The sequence below is a fragment of the Perca flavescens genome, chromosome 2 (assembly GCF_004354835.1).
Source record: "Perca flavescens isolate YP-PL-M2 chromosome 2, PFLA_1.0, whole genome shotgun sequence".
In the NCBI taxonomy this organism is placed as follows: Eukaryota; Metazoa; Chordata; class Actinopteri; order Perciformes; family Percidae; genus Perca; species Perca flavescens.
In genome coordinates, this window is record NC_041332.1 from 30,262,437 (window position 1) to 30,279,351 (window position 16,915).

The window sequence follows — 16,915 nt, forward strand, 5'->3', positions numbered from 1 at the left end:
AAATATTAAAATGCATTAAGATGTTTTGTATACATTTTTCTACTTGTTTGTTGCTAATTTGCCCTTACATTTTGTTAGACTTTTGATATGTGTTTTTTTCTGCTGAACATGGTCTGTTATGTATTGTAGTGTTCTACACACTTAAAGATTACGGGGTTTAAAGATGTTCTGTATTTATTTTTCTACTTATTTATTGCTATTTTGCCCTTTGGTCTGTCATGTGACTTTACCTGTTTACACTAATCATGTGACTACTTGCCAACAACTAAGAGACAGCCCAAAGGCGAGCATTTTGTACTTCCCCTAATGAAGGCCTTATTTGCTGAAACGTGGCATGTTTTTATAACTTAATAACCAAGAGATATTAAAGTCTTTTTAATCATTACCCTCTTAAGGGCCTCAGATTCCTTCAACCTTTCTTAACCAGGATTTCCCCAAACCAAAGAGCACAAGAGGGACACCTTCTTTACCTCCGAGCAGCACTCCATGCAGACTGTGTTGGGACTGGCTATATAATGACCTTGCAAAACCTAGACCTACATAGTCTTGTTTAAAGGTTCTTAAAGCTAAAGAAACAGTTGACATTTTGGGACATGCCAAGAGTTTGATGAGAAGATTGATTCCGTGCACATATATGAGGAAACAAAAAACTGTACTGTACTGTAAAACTGTAATCCTAATGAGAAATTGCTTTGTTACAAATCACAAAATGAAATGAAATAAAGAAGAAACAAAATACAATGAAAAGCCAAAGATTATACACTGAAATCTCAGAATATAGAGGGAGCTCCATAGTGAATATATACTAGATGAATGCTGTTTAATGGCAAAGCCAAGTATCAATCCATCAACCAAACAGGTATTAAGTTCATAGCCAGGCATGACTGCACTCTCCAGTGAGTTTCAACTTATGAAACTAAGCAGAAGAACAGGCACTGCCTTTGATGAGGCCTATTCCATGTGTACCAGCTGGCTTGGACATACAGTGGAGCGGAAGAAGAGAGCGTATGTATAGTCTGCTGCTGCTGCTGTGTACAAAGTCACACACGTGCATGTACAAATGCACACATGCCCTCAGTACATTCAGGAAGTTCTGTTTTTATAGCCATCAATCTGGTGGGGAAGAAAAAAACAGTTCCCCTGTAAGAGACACCGGGAATGCAAAGTAAACAAGTGAAGTATTTGTGTGCACGAACCAGATGTTTCCCTAAATTCAATTAGTGTAGTCCTCTTCTGATAGGATGCAACAGTGTCACGCCACCTCAGTCCCCAGAAACAGACCCAAACCTTCTCAGCTGCCTTATGCATGGGTGTACATGAATGTTCTCTGCGTTCCTCAGTGTTCTGTGTGCTTTGGCAGACAGGCTGTGGCTTTTTAGGGGAGTAGATGTCTAACCCATCTGTACATTTGCTCTACTTATATCATCAAGTGTTTTTCTTTTTCATTGCTAGCTGTGGCTCAAAGGTTATGTATCGTATAAAAGCACACCTAAAAGATAATTTGGATGATTTATGACCTTCAAAAGAACAATACTATCAGTTTCTTCACTAGGTGATATAACAGCAGATACTGTATATCTACTTAATATCTCATGTGTTTGTGAAAGAAAAACACAGAAGACACTTGACTGAAGTTTTTAATTCACAGATTTGCATCCCTCCCCACAAACTGTGTGTGTGTGTGTGTGTGTGTGTGTGTGTGTGTGTGTGTGTGTGTGTGTGTGGGTATTAGCTTTTTGCCTCTTGTAGTAATGGACCATGATAAACTTTGGACTGATCTCTTGATGTCTCAAGGATTTCATTATTTTAGACAGGCAGGAGCCAAACAGAACTGGGAGTTTCCACCTTCAGTGTATAAAGGAATTGTTCAACATTTTGGGGAATACAATTTCTTGCTGAGAGTTAGCTGAGAAGAACAATTACACTCTCATGTCTGTATGCTAACCATGACAGCTACAGCTAATTATTATGAATTCCACTGCTTTTCTTGGCAAGCCACGGCCACCTTAGCAGCGACGTGGTTAGGCAGATGGTTGAGGTTAGGCATTAACTTTGAGTGGTTAGCGTCAGGATAGCTCATAGGTCAGGGAATATGACCTGGAAAAAATGGGGTTTCCGGAAACGGGAAAACAGTTCAATTCAATTTTATTGATGGTGTCAAATTCAAAGTTATCTCAGGACACTTTACAGATAGAGTAGGTCTAGACTTTACTCTATAATTTACATAGACCCAACCATTTCCCCAAGTGCATGAATTTAGTGCGACAGCGGCGACAGCAACCTCAAACAGAACCTGGCTCTAGGTGGGCGGCCATTTGCCTCGCCAGTTAGCCTGGCTCTGACCAAAGGAAACAAAATCCACATACCAGCGCCTCTGAAGCTCAATAATTAACATGCGTTATCTTGTTTGTTTAATCTGTACAAAAAAAACAAAGTGTAAAAAAGACTAAGTAATCCGGCCAAGAAATAGTCCGGTGCACAACCCCCCCGTAAATTATTATTTTCTCTATTGATGGCCTGAAATTTTGTACAGACATTTATGGTCTTGACAACTATTGAATTGTAATGAAAGTGACTACAGATATTTACTGTGTCCAGAGGGTGAATTGTAATAATGTTGGAGATCCCTGACTTTTCATCCAGTGACATCATCAGGTCTTTGTCAACTTTGTCCAATACTTTGGTTTATGACCAAATACTTTGTTTATTGCTAATTAGCAAATGTTAGCATGCATAAGATGATGAACCTGGTAAACATTATTCCTACTAAACATCAACATGTGAGCATTGTCATTGTAAGCTTGTTAGCATGCTGACGTTAGCATTTAGCTCAAAGCACAACTGCTAGCATGGCTGTAGACTTGCGACACTTCGTTACTGTCTTCATGCAAAACTAAGCCAACAGGCTGGTATTTAACAAAAAGACACAAGAGTGGTATCTTCTCTCTCAACAAGATGCAAACCTGTTGAGCCAAAATGATGCAAGCTACATTACAAATATTGACAGATAAAATAAAGAAAATAGCTACTTCTACAAAAACCTACTTAAGTGTTATAAAACAAACATTAACAAAAATATATAAAACTTTCAAAAGTTTTGAAAGCGTAAAAAATGTACACTTGTGTCACCATGGTAAAACTGATAACGTAAGTACAAACAAATGTATTTTCTACAGGTTAAACTAGCTATGCAGGAACATTGCTCGGATACATTAGTTGATCATGTACAGTGACAGTAACACTAGAAGGACTGTTGTGGTACTGCTCTGACTAGTACGCATGTGCATGAGAGATAAATTAGAGTTGGCTGGCATCTGAGGTCCTTGTCAAATGGCTTGAAGGGGTTCTGGGGAGTGGGATGCCCTCCCCACACAGTCCCTGGTGGTTGTTGTTCTTCCCTTTGGTCCATTGATTACATGATCCCAATGGGAAAGCTGGGAAAGTCCAGTGATCCTAGAAAAGAGGGAGGCCATGTCAGAAATAACCTGGCGTTGTGTTATGCCTGAGTAGATGGATGAGCACTTACCACGAGGAAAATATCAGTTCCAGCCCTCTTGTCCGCTAAGGAAAAAAAGAAAATCTAATTATTTTCAGAAAAGTCAGTAGTAGGAAACTATTTTTTATCCTGACTTAAAAACTGTCACTGCCTTTAATGTGATAATACTGTAGAAGAATAAAGCAACAAATAAAAATTCCAGATGTAAAAATATGTATGTCATGTTTCTGTTGCTTATTGGTTAAGTGTATGATGCATTTTTGGTTACAAAAGATAACACTGTATCATGCAATATTATACCATGTCAATCGTCTCCAAACCAAACAATATCATTCAAGTTCCCATAGTGTTTAAATTGTGACAATTTAAATATAAACTATATGAGTAGAAATTGACATTGATGTGAACATCTTCAGATCTACAAGGTCAATGGAGAAAAAAAATTTCAGGGCCCAAATTTTTAAATCAAAAAAGGCACAAGATGGTATCATCTATAAAGTAATTTTCTTTGCAAAACATTATAGTTGGATATTCCATCTTTGACACCTCATCTTAAAGTGCTCATATTATCCTCATTTTTAGGTTCATAATTTGTATTTAGAGGTTGTACCAGAATAGGTTTACATGGTTTAATTGTTAAAAAAGCATCATATTTTTGTTGTTCACTTTGTAAACCTATAACATGCACACAAAAAAAAGATATAGAACACTATAAAGGAAAAGCCAAACAGCATAATATGAGCACTTTAAAAAAATAAAGGACTAGGTCTGTATTCATGATATCTTTGTGTACATGTTCTTTTACAGCCTACATAACAGCATGTCAACATGTTAACACTGTTACCACAAAATGCAAAACCCAAAAATCAGTCATATCTACAAACAATTTGGATACAGGACACATGCCAGCGTCAGGTGTAAAAGGGATCTTCAGCTTGAACCAACTCCATCAGGGGAAAATGTTCCTTGTTGAGTCCCGATGTTTGAATGGACATCATCGGTTAAAAGAGACAATGAGGATGGATGGAAGGATGAAGAAGACAAGAAAAACAGAAAGAGGAAGAAAGTCTCCGAGGTGAAATCAGACTGATGGTGATTAAATGGCTGTTGGTTCTCAGATGGTTTTAGATGTTGGTTATCGTTGTGAGGGTTAGCGGAAAGTTGTAACTGATAATCAGTACCTCATCGACGAGTTCCTTTGGGTCACCAGTCGGAGTAGCTCGGGGGAGCAGAGGCCCGAGGGAACCGGGTCAGAGTGTCGGAATAGGGAGAGCTACACACACACACACACACACACACACACACACACACACACACACACACACACACACACACACACACACACACACACACACACACACACACACACACACACACACACACACACACACACACGTATGGGGAATTCTTTATATATCTTTATATATGTAGCAAATGTTTCACTGTCTGCAGACTCCGAAAAACATCCCTCCACCAATTAACACCATGGCATGCACCCAAGCAGAAACACTGCTCGTACCTGACCACAGCGAGGTCTCCGTGGATATCACCATGATTACCTGTATTACCCATACTGCAACACAAGAGCGAGGGCGGACAGGTGAGAAAGAGAATGGGAAGACTCCGCTGAAAGCAACACGGACGGAGCGATCCTCCGAGTCAAAGTCGAAAGAGAGGAGGAAGACGCAGGAGAAGATGATGAAATGAGGATCCATACAAAGAGAGGAAGACCATGCTCGTGATTTCTGATGAACAAAAAAAAGTAAGAAAGATGTGGAGAGATCCAAAGTCAAAGAATCCCATACCAAACAGGGAGTGAGCACGTGGAAGAGGACAGAAAGGATGCATGAATAGCGGGCAAACATCAAAGTGCAACGAGCCATGGGTAAGAGGAGCTGGAGAGAGAGCGGAAATAACAGGAGGAGAAAGTATGAGGAGAATCAAAGGCCATGAAAAGGAATAATGACAGAGAGAAAGAAAGAAGATTAATTAATTTTGTTTTGATCGACCGAAAAGATTCTGAAAAACTACGAGCAAAACTAACAACATTTCTGTCTGTGGCTATACAGTATGTAAAAAAGGTGTATGTGTGTTTGGACTCACTCTTCAAAGACGTCCTCTGTGTCCATCCTTCGGTAATACTTGGCCAGTTTGACGGAGAAGATGATACTGGGGATCAGAAGGATACAGCAGCCGCCCAGACCAAACCAGAATGTGTTCTGAAAAACACGTTTACATGTAGTCTTTCAGTTAACCTTTGATCCATTCCTGTAACACTCAATTAAATACTAATACCTCTAAAAATAGATTTTTAATGCTAAAATAAGTAGTCCATTGACTGAGTAGTCGGTGAAGTAATTCATTTAAAAATGCTGCTCTGCGCTGCTCAAATACAGTGATAGAGAGTTTTCTGAGCCTATAATAACAGGGTATTGTACTTGATGTATCAGAAGTAAGTACTCCTGCAGCAGAATGGATCCTTCTAGAGTAATATATTCGTATATATTATATTATTGGGTTATTTGTAATGATACATTTTAATCAGCCTTTTAATGTTATAGCTACATGAGGTTTATAAATCGTTGGGTAGTTTGATCTATCACTGCACGATCATTTATGAACCAAATTTTGTATGTCAAATCTGTAAAGTAATTAGTAGTAACTACAGTTTGCACATTCAGTAAGAAAGTACCATATTTGCCTCAGAAATGTAATGTAGTATAAAAAAGTACAAAATGGTAAAAGTTCTATTGTTCTCCATTTTATCTGATTGTCATTTAAATAGCTTTTGGTTTTGGACTGTTTGGATGTCTCCATTTTTCTAAAGACTTAAAAGAGTAACAATATAATGGACAGATTCATTGATAATGATATCTGCAGCTGCAGCCCTACAGATTTCACATGATGGCACATGGATGCACAAGAAATGTACACATTACGAGCTTTTTATATACAGTCTATGATTATGAGGCACAAATAGGACAGAACATATAAATATAAACATGTGTGAATGCACACGCATGCAGCAGACACAGCACAGTGGCTGCAGGCATTGCTGGAGCGCTGATATATAAAAACAAAAAAAGTCACTGTTTATACTGACCACAGGCTGTGGCTTGTTTGTGCTTTCATGAAACTCACAAACTCACACACGATATATAGCTGAAATGTAAATATAACATTTTACAACCTTGGGGCCGGAGTGAAAACAGTGAAGAATCTATGTGTATGTAACTCCCCGACCTGCCTCAAAACTGACTCTATCTCATCTCAGTGTGTGTGAGCGAGTGTGTAGGAGACTTGAGAACATGCTGTTCTCGTACAGCATATGTGGCCGAATGACTCCACAGTCTTCATCGCTTCCAAAAAAAAAAAAGAGCTCCCTCAAATTGTCAAAGAGCCATTTATATTTCTAGTTGAAATGAAATCCAAATACACGTGGGGGAACACGTATTGTACATACAGCTGTGAAATGAATCAGTGTACCTTTGCAGCCTGACACACACACACACACGCGCACACACGCCTTACCACTGAATCAACTATGAAGCTGCACGCTACTATCTCCATACTGTCCACAATGTTACTGATGGGTTTACACTGGGCCACCTCTGCAGTCAACTGTAAGGGAAAAATACACAAAAAACCCAAAGAAAAGATTAGAGTGTATGTATGATTGACGTCAGAAATTAAAACAATAACTTGAGGAGTATGGTGTAGCAGTGGAAAGATGATCTCTCCTCAACCTTCTTATTAGACTTCAAATTTAAATCAAAGTGGCTTTTTGAACTGTTAAAACAATCTGGTACCAATCAAGACTTTTAAAAACGTCTGTAATCCACTGAAAACTGAACATCCTGTTGACTCTAAAGACGGTTTTGCTGTTCATTGTTCAAGTCTAAATCCAACATCACATGAAAATGTTTCCTTTTTCAGTTGAGTGTTTTGCCCCTTACAATTACACTCTTCTCTTCTTTAGGTTCCCATCTAAATCTAGCAAACTTTAAACACATTTTCTGAAAATCAGCTTAAGAAAATACTAATTTCAGCCCGTTTCCATCCATAACTGTTAATGCAAATATTAAGAGTTGGATCATCGAGATAAGCAAGAGGTGGAGCACGAGCAATGAGATTATGTAATCAAAAGAGAACCAGTCGATCCCCAAATAGTGGGGATAAAACTGTAGAAAACGTCACGTAAATCATGTCATTGAAAATGTGCATAAAAACAGGTGGATGGAAAAGGCATCCAATGTCTGTACTGTAAATCATAATCTTTTAAAAAGGAGACATAATGACTAAAAAGTGGTAGTATACTCACTGAGTTTTTAACCCATTCTGTGTACTGTTTGAAGTAACCCTCCAAGCTCTGTGTGTAGCCCTTTGTTTCCTAGACACCAACAGAGAGGAAAACATGTCAACAAGTGTGTGACTGCAGTCGGTTGGGGGTTGAGGGTGTGGATTCCTAAGTAAGGATTTGTAAGGTAAAGTAAAATACTGACTAATTTAATACAGTCCAGCAAGAGTATCTTAAAGTTGCTATTGTAGTGCTATTAATCAAGCTTGGAATGTAATAAAATAAGTGGCTGTTGTCAAGTGAGGTTATTTCAAATATCTGGTTTAAATCCCAGAAAATGTAGCTGAGGAATTGATCAAAATTAGTTTTTAGATGAATACGCCATCTAATATTATCTGATTGACCAGTCTGAAGCAACAAATGGTGCAAGAAATAAAAGGAAGATGATGTATCCACATTTGCACATATCACTCATATAATATTGTTTGTTGTAATTTTATTTCTTTATATATACCCGTTTCACCACATGGGAGGCGTTATGAGTGATGAGGTACTCTGCTGCATCGATGGCACTCAGGATATTCGTGACCTTGACCTAAGAGAGAGAGAGATGGAGAGAGAGATTCATTTGAATAATAGAATGACAGTATAACAGTACTACTGTAGCGTTTTGTTTGTTTCCTCACCGGCAGGTTGTTGGACATCCTCTGCAGTTGCTTGATACTCTGGCTCAGTGTACTCTGTGTGAGGAGACAAAAACCCAAATTGGTACCGAACAAAGCATCACTGTGTGTCTGAATTATTCATTACAACAAATATCACGTCACATTAACATTAACAACACTGCTACCACAAAACACGACAAAGACCACTGTTATATTGCAACGTATCAACAGTGGCTTACCCGCGCTCTGACATATTTCTATGACCATTAAACGGACAGAAAAAAAGAGAGAAAACAAGTAAAGTTGAGGGGAGCAGCTAACAAAGACAAATGTTGACTAATATGTTTTTGGGATCTCATTATTTAAGTTCTTTAAATGGGATTTTTATGGTATATATTTTGATATCTTTTTGTGTAGTTTGCCAGAAATGAGAAATAAGGGACAATGCTTTTGTTACATATTATCTGCAATTTTAAAAGCCATAATACAAAATGCTCCAAGAGGCTGCACAAGATTGTTCCTGCTACTAAGAAGCTGAGTCACTTAATGAACTGTAATTTAATTTACTTTGTCAGTAGAAGAAAGGTGTTTTTTGGACATATACGAGGATCTGTGTGCATAAATGGGAGAGATGATTACCATTGCTTGCTGAATGGGAACCACCTGATCTCTGTGAATCTGTCTGATACTGCTGGCATGTCCTTTCAGTGCGTTCTCCAGAGCACCACGTGGCTGTAAACACACACACACACACACACACACACACACACACACACACACACACACACACTTTATAATTTGTTTCTTCCTTCCTTAGAACTACATGCACACACACTAATCCTTCTGTGGTACTTTATGTCCCATGTGCCTTTAAATGGCACGCCTTGTCCTGTACTATGTACTATGCATGTACCATTCATGTGAGTGTATATGTGTGCTTAGGGTGAATGGGCTGCTTGTTCACACAAACTGAGCATGAAGCAAAATCATTTTCCAGAGAAGCTAGTCCAACTGTATATTTGGTATGTTTGTTTAAGAATATTTTTTATCTCATTCCTACAGTCTACAACATGTTAATTTTGCATTTGAATGATAAAAGCAATTAAGCTGTTGCTGTAATTTGTTGGTACGATGATGATGAGACTCACCAGTTGGTCGGCCTGAGCCTCCAGGTCAGTGGAGAAGGACAGGAGATCCACAAGAGTGACTCCCTTGTTTACCTAAAGCAACAAAACAAAGACATTCACTCATAGAGCAGCGGTCATATAGTTTTAGATTCCCTAATTTGCACAGCTTTCAGTTTTCGGTTTAAGGTTTATTTAGGTGTCAGTGTGGATTTGGTGGAAATGCAGTTTCACAACGCATGCAATCTGAGTTAGAATTTGCAGAAAAGTCTCTGCCCAAAATGAATTAACTTTTTTTCATTATTATTAACAAAAATTAGAGCTGAAAACATTTAGTTTGTATGTATCCTTTTTACAAGTGAATATGATTAGAAGATCTTTTTTTTTTTTTTTTTTTATTATTTCAAATTTAATTTCATATTGCAACAGTTATACTTATGTTTAGTTTATTATAATAACCTTGACACATATGAGCAACAATCACATACAAAGAGAACCACACTATGACTGTTTATCACCGGTGTGGAAAGCGTATTATTAACCTGAAGGTCTAGCCGAAGCAAGTCTCAAACCATACATAAATGCTTTACCTTGTGTGGACCTGCTTTTTGTTCCCATATGGGAGAAAAAAAAGGTATTACACACACACACACACACACACACACACACACACGCACACGCACACGCACACGCACACGCACACGCACACGCACACGCACACGCACACGCACCTCAGCCAGGTAGGCTTCATAGTCGATCTCTCCGACTCCAGAGTTGGCGAAGTTCATGAGGTTGTCTCTGCCGGCCTGCTCCAGCAGCATGATGTCCTGCAGGTCCACCTGCACACTCTCAAACACTTTGGCCAGATCCTTGTTGTACTGTTGTAAAACACACACATATAAACTATATAAGTTACCATTCATCTTGCCCCACCAAGATTTTTCTTTTAAAGATTATTTTTTGGGGCATTTTCGGCCTTTATTTTAATAGGACAGCTGAAGACATGAAAGGGGAGAGAGAGAGGGAGGAATGACATGCAGCAAAGGGCCGCAGGTCGGAGTTGAACCCTGGCCCACTGCGTCGAGGAGTAAACCTCTATACATGGGCGCCCAGTAACAGATTTTTAATCAGCATTTCCTACACAGTAAATTGTTACTAACCACAGTTCTGTTGAGGAAGGAGTTGATGTTGAACATGGTCTCCAGCTGCAGAGAATGGTACAAGCCGTTGTTTTCATGGCAGTCCCTACGAGACAAATACAGTATGGTCACACACTGAAACTCCTCCAGTGTAAATGTATGTGCATTTGTGTGGCTCATTATTTGAGTTTTTTTATTGTGGGAATTCATTAGTGTTTATTTTGAGCATAAAAAGGTAATTTGCAGCAGAATAAATTATGTATATGTACAGTATGCACAATATTAGTTGTTGGTATGTTACCTGTACAAGCTTCCCAAAGTCAAATCAATGTTCGGATTCTGAAACAGCATCCCAGGAAGGAAGTTCTTCTTGGCGGGATGAACAAGGAATGGTGTATCTATGATCTACACACACAGACACATACACAGGCATTTTCATCAGCACAGAGCCACAGTGTTGTCTGTTATGTAACACGATCCCGCTCAGATAAAACTCCAAGATAAAGACAGAGGGAGGCAGAGAGCTGAGTTAAAATAAGATGATTCAGGGAGGAAGAGAGTTTGTTTTCAGCACCTTGAATAGCTGTCGGTTAGCCAGCGGTTCACAAATCAACTTCTCAACGTTGCCACCAACAACAAACAAGGTGGTCACGATGGCCATCAGCACCCACACGAAGATAAAAGAGAAGCCCACCCCACTGAAAGAGCAAGAGACAGAGTGTGTGAAACATAATCACACAGAGACACCAGCAGGAACCTGCTAAGAACAACTTTTTACTGGTAAAATGCACTATTCAGCAAGGGCAATGCATCGAAGTGAGTATGAAACTAAACTATGGTATGGATGATTTTCATTAATGTATGAATTACAATCTATAAATAACGTTCTAGTACAATGAGATGAAGCAAATGTTCAACCCTACAAACATCTACCTGTTGTCACTTGAAATTAGCTGAGCGTCAACTTGACAGTTCAAATAAAGTTTTACCAAACTATTCAAATGTTACTGTCTCAGTCAGTTACCAGTTTGATTGTTTGCCCTTATTGTCTTTATAATCTAAAAGACATGTTTTACCTTGTGTTACTTTATGGATTTGACAAACTCCTGCTCAAGCCTTGTCTCTAACGGTCTTATATTTCCCTCATTATCTATCTTTATGTACCTATGCTACAGTAATAAACCTTTCTCACAGCAGACATTTTGACTTGTCAGAGTAGGAAAAACACAGGTGTATCTAAAATCATTGGTTATGGCTTTGTTTCATTCAGGTGTACCAGAAATGCGTAGCAGTGTATGCACAATAGCAGGACCCTGGAACTGGTCCACTTGGATTGTAGTCAATATCATTGTTATAATTTACACCTGTATTATAAGTCAAAATGTCTGCTTTGAAAAGGTCTAGGATGTGTCTGAAAAAGCACTTCCTATTTACTATATAGTGGACTATATTTACTGTCTGCCACTTTATTTAAATGTGGCTATTTAGCGTCCATTATATAGAGAGTAATAAATGAGTAAATGAGGGAGTGATATCAGGCGCAGCTTTACTCTCTTTTCAGTTTGAGCGTTAATCTGTTGTCTTGGTAACATACGCCATTAGCAGGTTGCCGCCGGTGTTTGATAGGCAGCCTCGTGTTGTTGGTGTAGCTTGCTTGTCGTAGCCGCAGGCGCCGCACAGCAGTCCGAGAGTGTTGAAGGCTAGGACCAGGACGACCATGCAGAGCGCTGCCACACACCCAATCCACCTGCGCCAGAAACGCATACACACACTTACAGTTGTTGTTTGTGAGGACACTGTATTGTATTGACCATACTATGTAACCATAACCTTGGCATAATTCTAACATTAAACCTGCAACTGTTTTGTTGGCCAGTTGGGGGCAATGGAAACAAATTGGGAACACAACATTGACTTAATGTACATTTTAGACAACATTGTAGTATTTGTTAGCAACTGATTGCTTATTTACACATACACAAAGCAACATTATTATTCATTTGGAGTTGTGTTTCTGGTCGGTAAATGTAAATGTCCAATATTCACTCTCTGTTAATTCTGTTTTGGTCTCCAGTAACTCCTGAGGGAAATATCTGGCTCTTTAGCTGCTAAATGCTCCACTATGTTCAGCTGTTACTCTCTAACTTTGTCTGACTGCTGTTTTTTATTTTTTGGCTGAAAACAGATGCCTGCTACTGCCCAAAACAACTTTATAAAAGCGGTGAGATTGAACCAAAGTGGGCCGAACAGCAAACAATGAGCTAAAACTTGCTATAAAGCTCCATAAAGCTGAAGGGAGCTGTAGATTCGGGTGATAAATATATTTAAAATATTATTAAAATATTGATCATAGACACTTTAAGCCTAAATCAAGTCTTAACTCTAAAATAAATAGTTAACCCTGTGAAGGCCAAATTCTTGTCCCTTCAGATGGGAAGTTTGTCCCACCTAATGTGACAGAATTTTGTTCTCACAACCTGATAAATAAATGTACACAAACAAACACATTTGCACAAACCTGTAGAAATCCAATTGGTCAACCTGTGGGTAATAGGACTCAATGTTTTTCTGTCCTTGGTTGAGGAAAATGGTGAAATTGACCAGAGAGGCTTCCACTGGGAACATCTTGGAGAAGCTGTTGATCTCTGTTCCAATCTTATCCAGCATACCTTTTACTCCTACACACAAACAATAAAGACAAACAAGAAATCAGAACGCAATATGAATATGTGGTGTTTTTTCTATATCAATTAGAAGGCCTGTGAACTCAGAGGTGACAACATAGAGAAAGGGGGTTCTAACAGAAAGTGAAAAGAGACAAACAAGGACTTACGAGGTAGAGCTGTGGTTTCATCGTTCACAAGTACGCAGGGTGAAGGTGAGAGAAGGAAAAATATAAAAGTGAAAGACTACAGTCAGACTTAATCTCATATAATTTGTAAAGAAGAAGGGAAAACAGCTATTTGTTAGGCAAACTAAATACACATGCATACAGTACCCCCCCCCCACACACACACACACACACACACACACACACACACACACACATATATGTACCTGAGACAATGTTTTTAGTTTGTTCATGAACCAGTTTTGGCGTATCATTAAAGGATGAGTAACCCTGGTGGCGGAAAGTAAGAGAGAAAAGAGGATTTAGAAAAAGATTTTAGAGAAGAACATTTTTGAACCAGGATTTGTTTCGTAAGAATATGATGGGTGAAAAAGAAAGGGACAACATAACCAGTAGGATGATGATGAGCTGGAGACAGAGGCTAACCTTTTGTACAATGTTGCTGAGGTCTGTTTTCAGGACGGTATTGACATTGGCCAAAGCATGACTGACATCTGGCAGCTGACAGCCAGAAAGAGAAAAAACAGGGAAGATTAGTTAAAATATGTCAATTAAAATCCCAGTTTCCATTATTTTCAGGTTCTGATTGTCATCTCATGTGTCAGACAATGTTTAGTTTCTCGGTACCTCGGAGAAGTCAGCGTTGATTCCCAGCTGGGACAGCGTGGAGCGGATGGTGTTGCAGGTGTGGGACACAGCTCCATTAGTGCAAGCAGGGTCTGATAAGGTGTTGGACAGAGAGGCACGCTCCCCTGATAGACTGGCCTGAAGTTTCGCCGTCTCCTCCTGAAGAACCTCCAAGGAGGAGCTGACGTTCTCTAGGGCCTCTTTGGTCTCCCGCATGGCTTCAGGAGAGAGAAGGAGAATAAAATGGAATAAAAAGTTAGCATTTTCATTTTACTTTTACTACAATATTCCACAATAGTGTGTTGTTTTATATTGTCAAACTGGTAAAGCCTTATACGATGTATATTAATATACATTCACAATTCACGCAACCACCACAGAACTACGCAAATTATAACAATAACTCTGAATACAACGACCACAGATCAACAATCCACAAAGGAAAACCACATTAGAAGACGTTTAACAGGGTACAACAGGCTCTGATTACCTTTGATGGCATTCTCAACTTTTGCTTTAGATAAAAGGAAATGTGAGGAAATCAAAGAGGAAAAACGAAAGTTAAAAAATTGTGAATATTCCCTTAAAAAGGCACAATGGGATTCTGCAGTAATAAAACCACAAGAGAGAAAACTGAGTGTAATAAGAAATCAGTATAAGTGTGGCAACAATTCACAAAAATAATGTTTGATACAACAACATTTTCAGTTTATATATGCTACAAGTTTGGAGTTTTGCGAGCATCTTACGTAACATACAAAACATGAACAACATTTTACATTTAAAAAAAAAATAGTTAATGGCTGATGAGGCTTATCCTTGAATTTCGGCATAAATATCACCCATCATATGTGGTGACGGACAGAAAGAGGAGATACCGTTTACTCAGCACTGCATTGTGATAAATGTACTATGTCTCAACTGTTTGAACTGAACAGCAGGTCGTATTAAAGGCTAATACAGAGTGTGTGTGTTACCTCCTGCCATACGCAGTGCAGTGTCCAGCGAGGGAACCACCTCTTTCTCCAGCTGACTGTGGATCCTCCCACCCAGCAGAGGTCCAATGTCTGTCGGTCAACACATCGGACAACACTAGTTATACTGCATATTACTACTGTAGGTAAACACAGCGAGCTACAGGCAAACAACGTGAGAGACATTAAACAAATACTTTATGTGAACAGTCTGGGGTCAACTTACTGTCGAGGTCTGACAGGACTTTGTTCTTTGCTGTGGTGTACTGGGCTGTCAGGTATTCAACTTGCTGCAACAGAAAACACACATGTACATTCACTAACTTAGATTTTTTTTAATGTGTCTTTAACATGGCATATGTGTGAGGGCATACCGCAGGTGTGTTGTTAGCAAATGTCTTCAGGTCTCTCAAATTGGTGTTGATGAGCCGCCGAGTGCTCTTAATCTGGATGGTGACATTATGGTTCGCAGCATAGGCAATGAGTACTCCCAGACTGAAACACACACACACACACACACACACACACACACACACACACACACACACACACACACACACACACACACACACACACACACACACACACACACACACACACACACACACACACACACACACACACACACACACACACACACACACACACACACACACACACACACACACACACACACACACACACACACACACACACACACACACACACACAGTAAGTAAAGCAAAGAAAGCAGCAGTAATCACCAGCAGAGGGCAGCATGGTTACATTAAGATGCATTTCTGCAGCATGAGCTTCAAAAGTCACTCACTAAGAAATCACAGAGACATGTGAGACATGTGACTGGCCTGCAAAGTCTCATTTATCGGCTACCTATCACTTTTAATGTACAGTATATAACTCTGTTTTCTTCACAGTCAAGGTTTTTGATCCCACACACGTGTCAACAAGACTTTCTGATAAACAAAAACTTTGTCCAGATTGTTGCCAGTTGAGATTTTGTTTTGGAAAGATCTACATGATGTACAGTCAATGAATGTACACAATGTTTGATGATTGGTAAAGATTTAACAAGAAATTATGTATATTTAGTGTTGTTATATACTGTAGCAAACTTACTATAGTAAAGTAAGAAAGCAGGATGGATGGAAAATGCTGTGACAAAACAATGGACAGTGATGAAGTCTACCAAGGTGCTGAGCAAACTTTCAGCTGTGTATTTGTTAATTATTGCAGTGGCATTTTGTGTTATTCCTGAACTTATACTCAAATAGTTACATATTATTGTTATACCTTTTTAAAGGTATATAATTTGAGCAGAAAGAAAAAAAGAAGAAGAAAAGATTTGACTGAATGTCATTTGAAAGAGAAAAAGAAAGAATCTTCTGTGTGAGAGATTATAAAAGAATCATAATAACAAAACCAGATCAGATAATATCGCCACATCTCCATATGGCCACAAAGTGCTTTATGTACTCATATGTGTGTGTGTGTGTGTGTGTGTGTGTGTGTGTGTGTGTGTGTGTGCGAGCATACATGTTTGTGATGTGAAAGCACTCATTCGGACAGAGAGGCCTCTCACATGCAGCCAAGAGATATCAGTAACAACTAACTGTCCTGCACAGTTTGGATCATATTTCTCCGACTGTGCACCTGTCTTGTACACTGCAGGTATGATCCAGTCTGTGTGTGAGCAGATGTTGTGAAAGGGAAACTCCAAAGACTTTACACATCTAAGTGTGCTT

General features: G+C 39.0%; 1 protein-coding gene across 10 annotated transcripts in view; it reads right to left on the minus strand.

The window, feature by feature from the left end:
- Window positions 1-2,465: 2,465 nt before the first annotated feature.
- prom1b (prominin 1 b) overlaps window positions 2,466-16,915 on the minus strand; it is a 27,382-nt gene continuing 12,932 nt past the window's right edge. For 3 of the 10 annotated variants that reach the window (XR_003694186.1, XR_003694176.1, XR_003694188.1), the window contains 24 exons: window positions 15,548-15,668; window positions 15,400-15,463; window positions 15,177-15,266; window positions 14,200-14,417; window positions 13,999-14,073; window positions 13,779-13,842; window positions 13,555-13,563; window positions 13,240-13,399; window positions 12,316-12,468; window positions 11,296-11,419; window positions 11,023-11,126; window positions 10,743-10,827; window positions 10,314-10,460; window positions 9,607-9,678; window positions 9,098-9,190; window positions 8,480-8,533; window positions 8,308-8,388; window positions 7,818-7,886; window positions 7,028-7,117; window positions 5,600-5,715; window positions 5,016-5,069; window positions 4,678-4,769; window positions 3,527-3,561; window positions 2,466-3,453 (listed from right to left, as the gene is read on the minus strand). Coding sequence is in view for 5 of the 10 variants with exons in the window: in XM_028596522.1 (XP_028452323.1) it covers window positions 4,700-4,769; window positions 5,016-5,069; window positions 5,600-5,715; window positions 7,028-7,117; window positions 7,818-7,886; window positions 8,308-8,388; window positions 8,480-8,533; window positions 9,098-9,190; window positions 9,607-9,678; window positions 10,314-10,460; window positions 10,743-10,827; window positions 11,023-11,126; window positions 11,296-11,419; window positions 12,316-12,468; window positions 13,240-13,399; window positions 13,555-13,563; window positions 13,779-13,842; window positions 13,999-14,073; window positions 14,200-14,417; window positions 15,177-15,266; window positions 15,400-15,463; window positions 15,548-15,668 (2,113 nt within the window). In the remaining 5 variants the exon portion in view is untranslated. The other 7 variants (XR_003694185.1, XR_003694187.1, XM_028596524.1 and 4 more) reach the window with 7 other exon arrangements.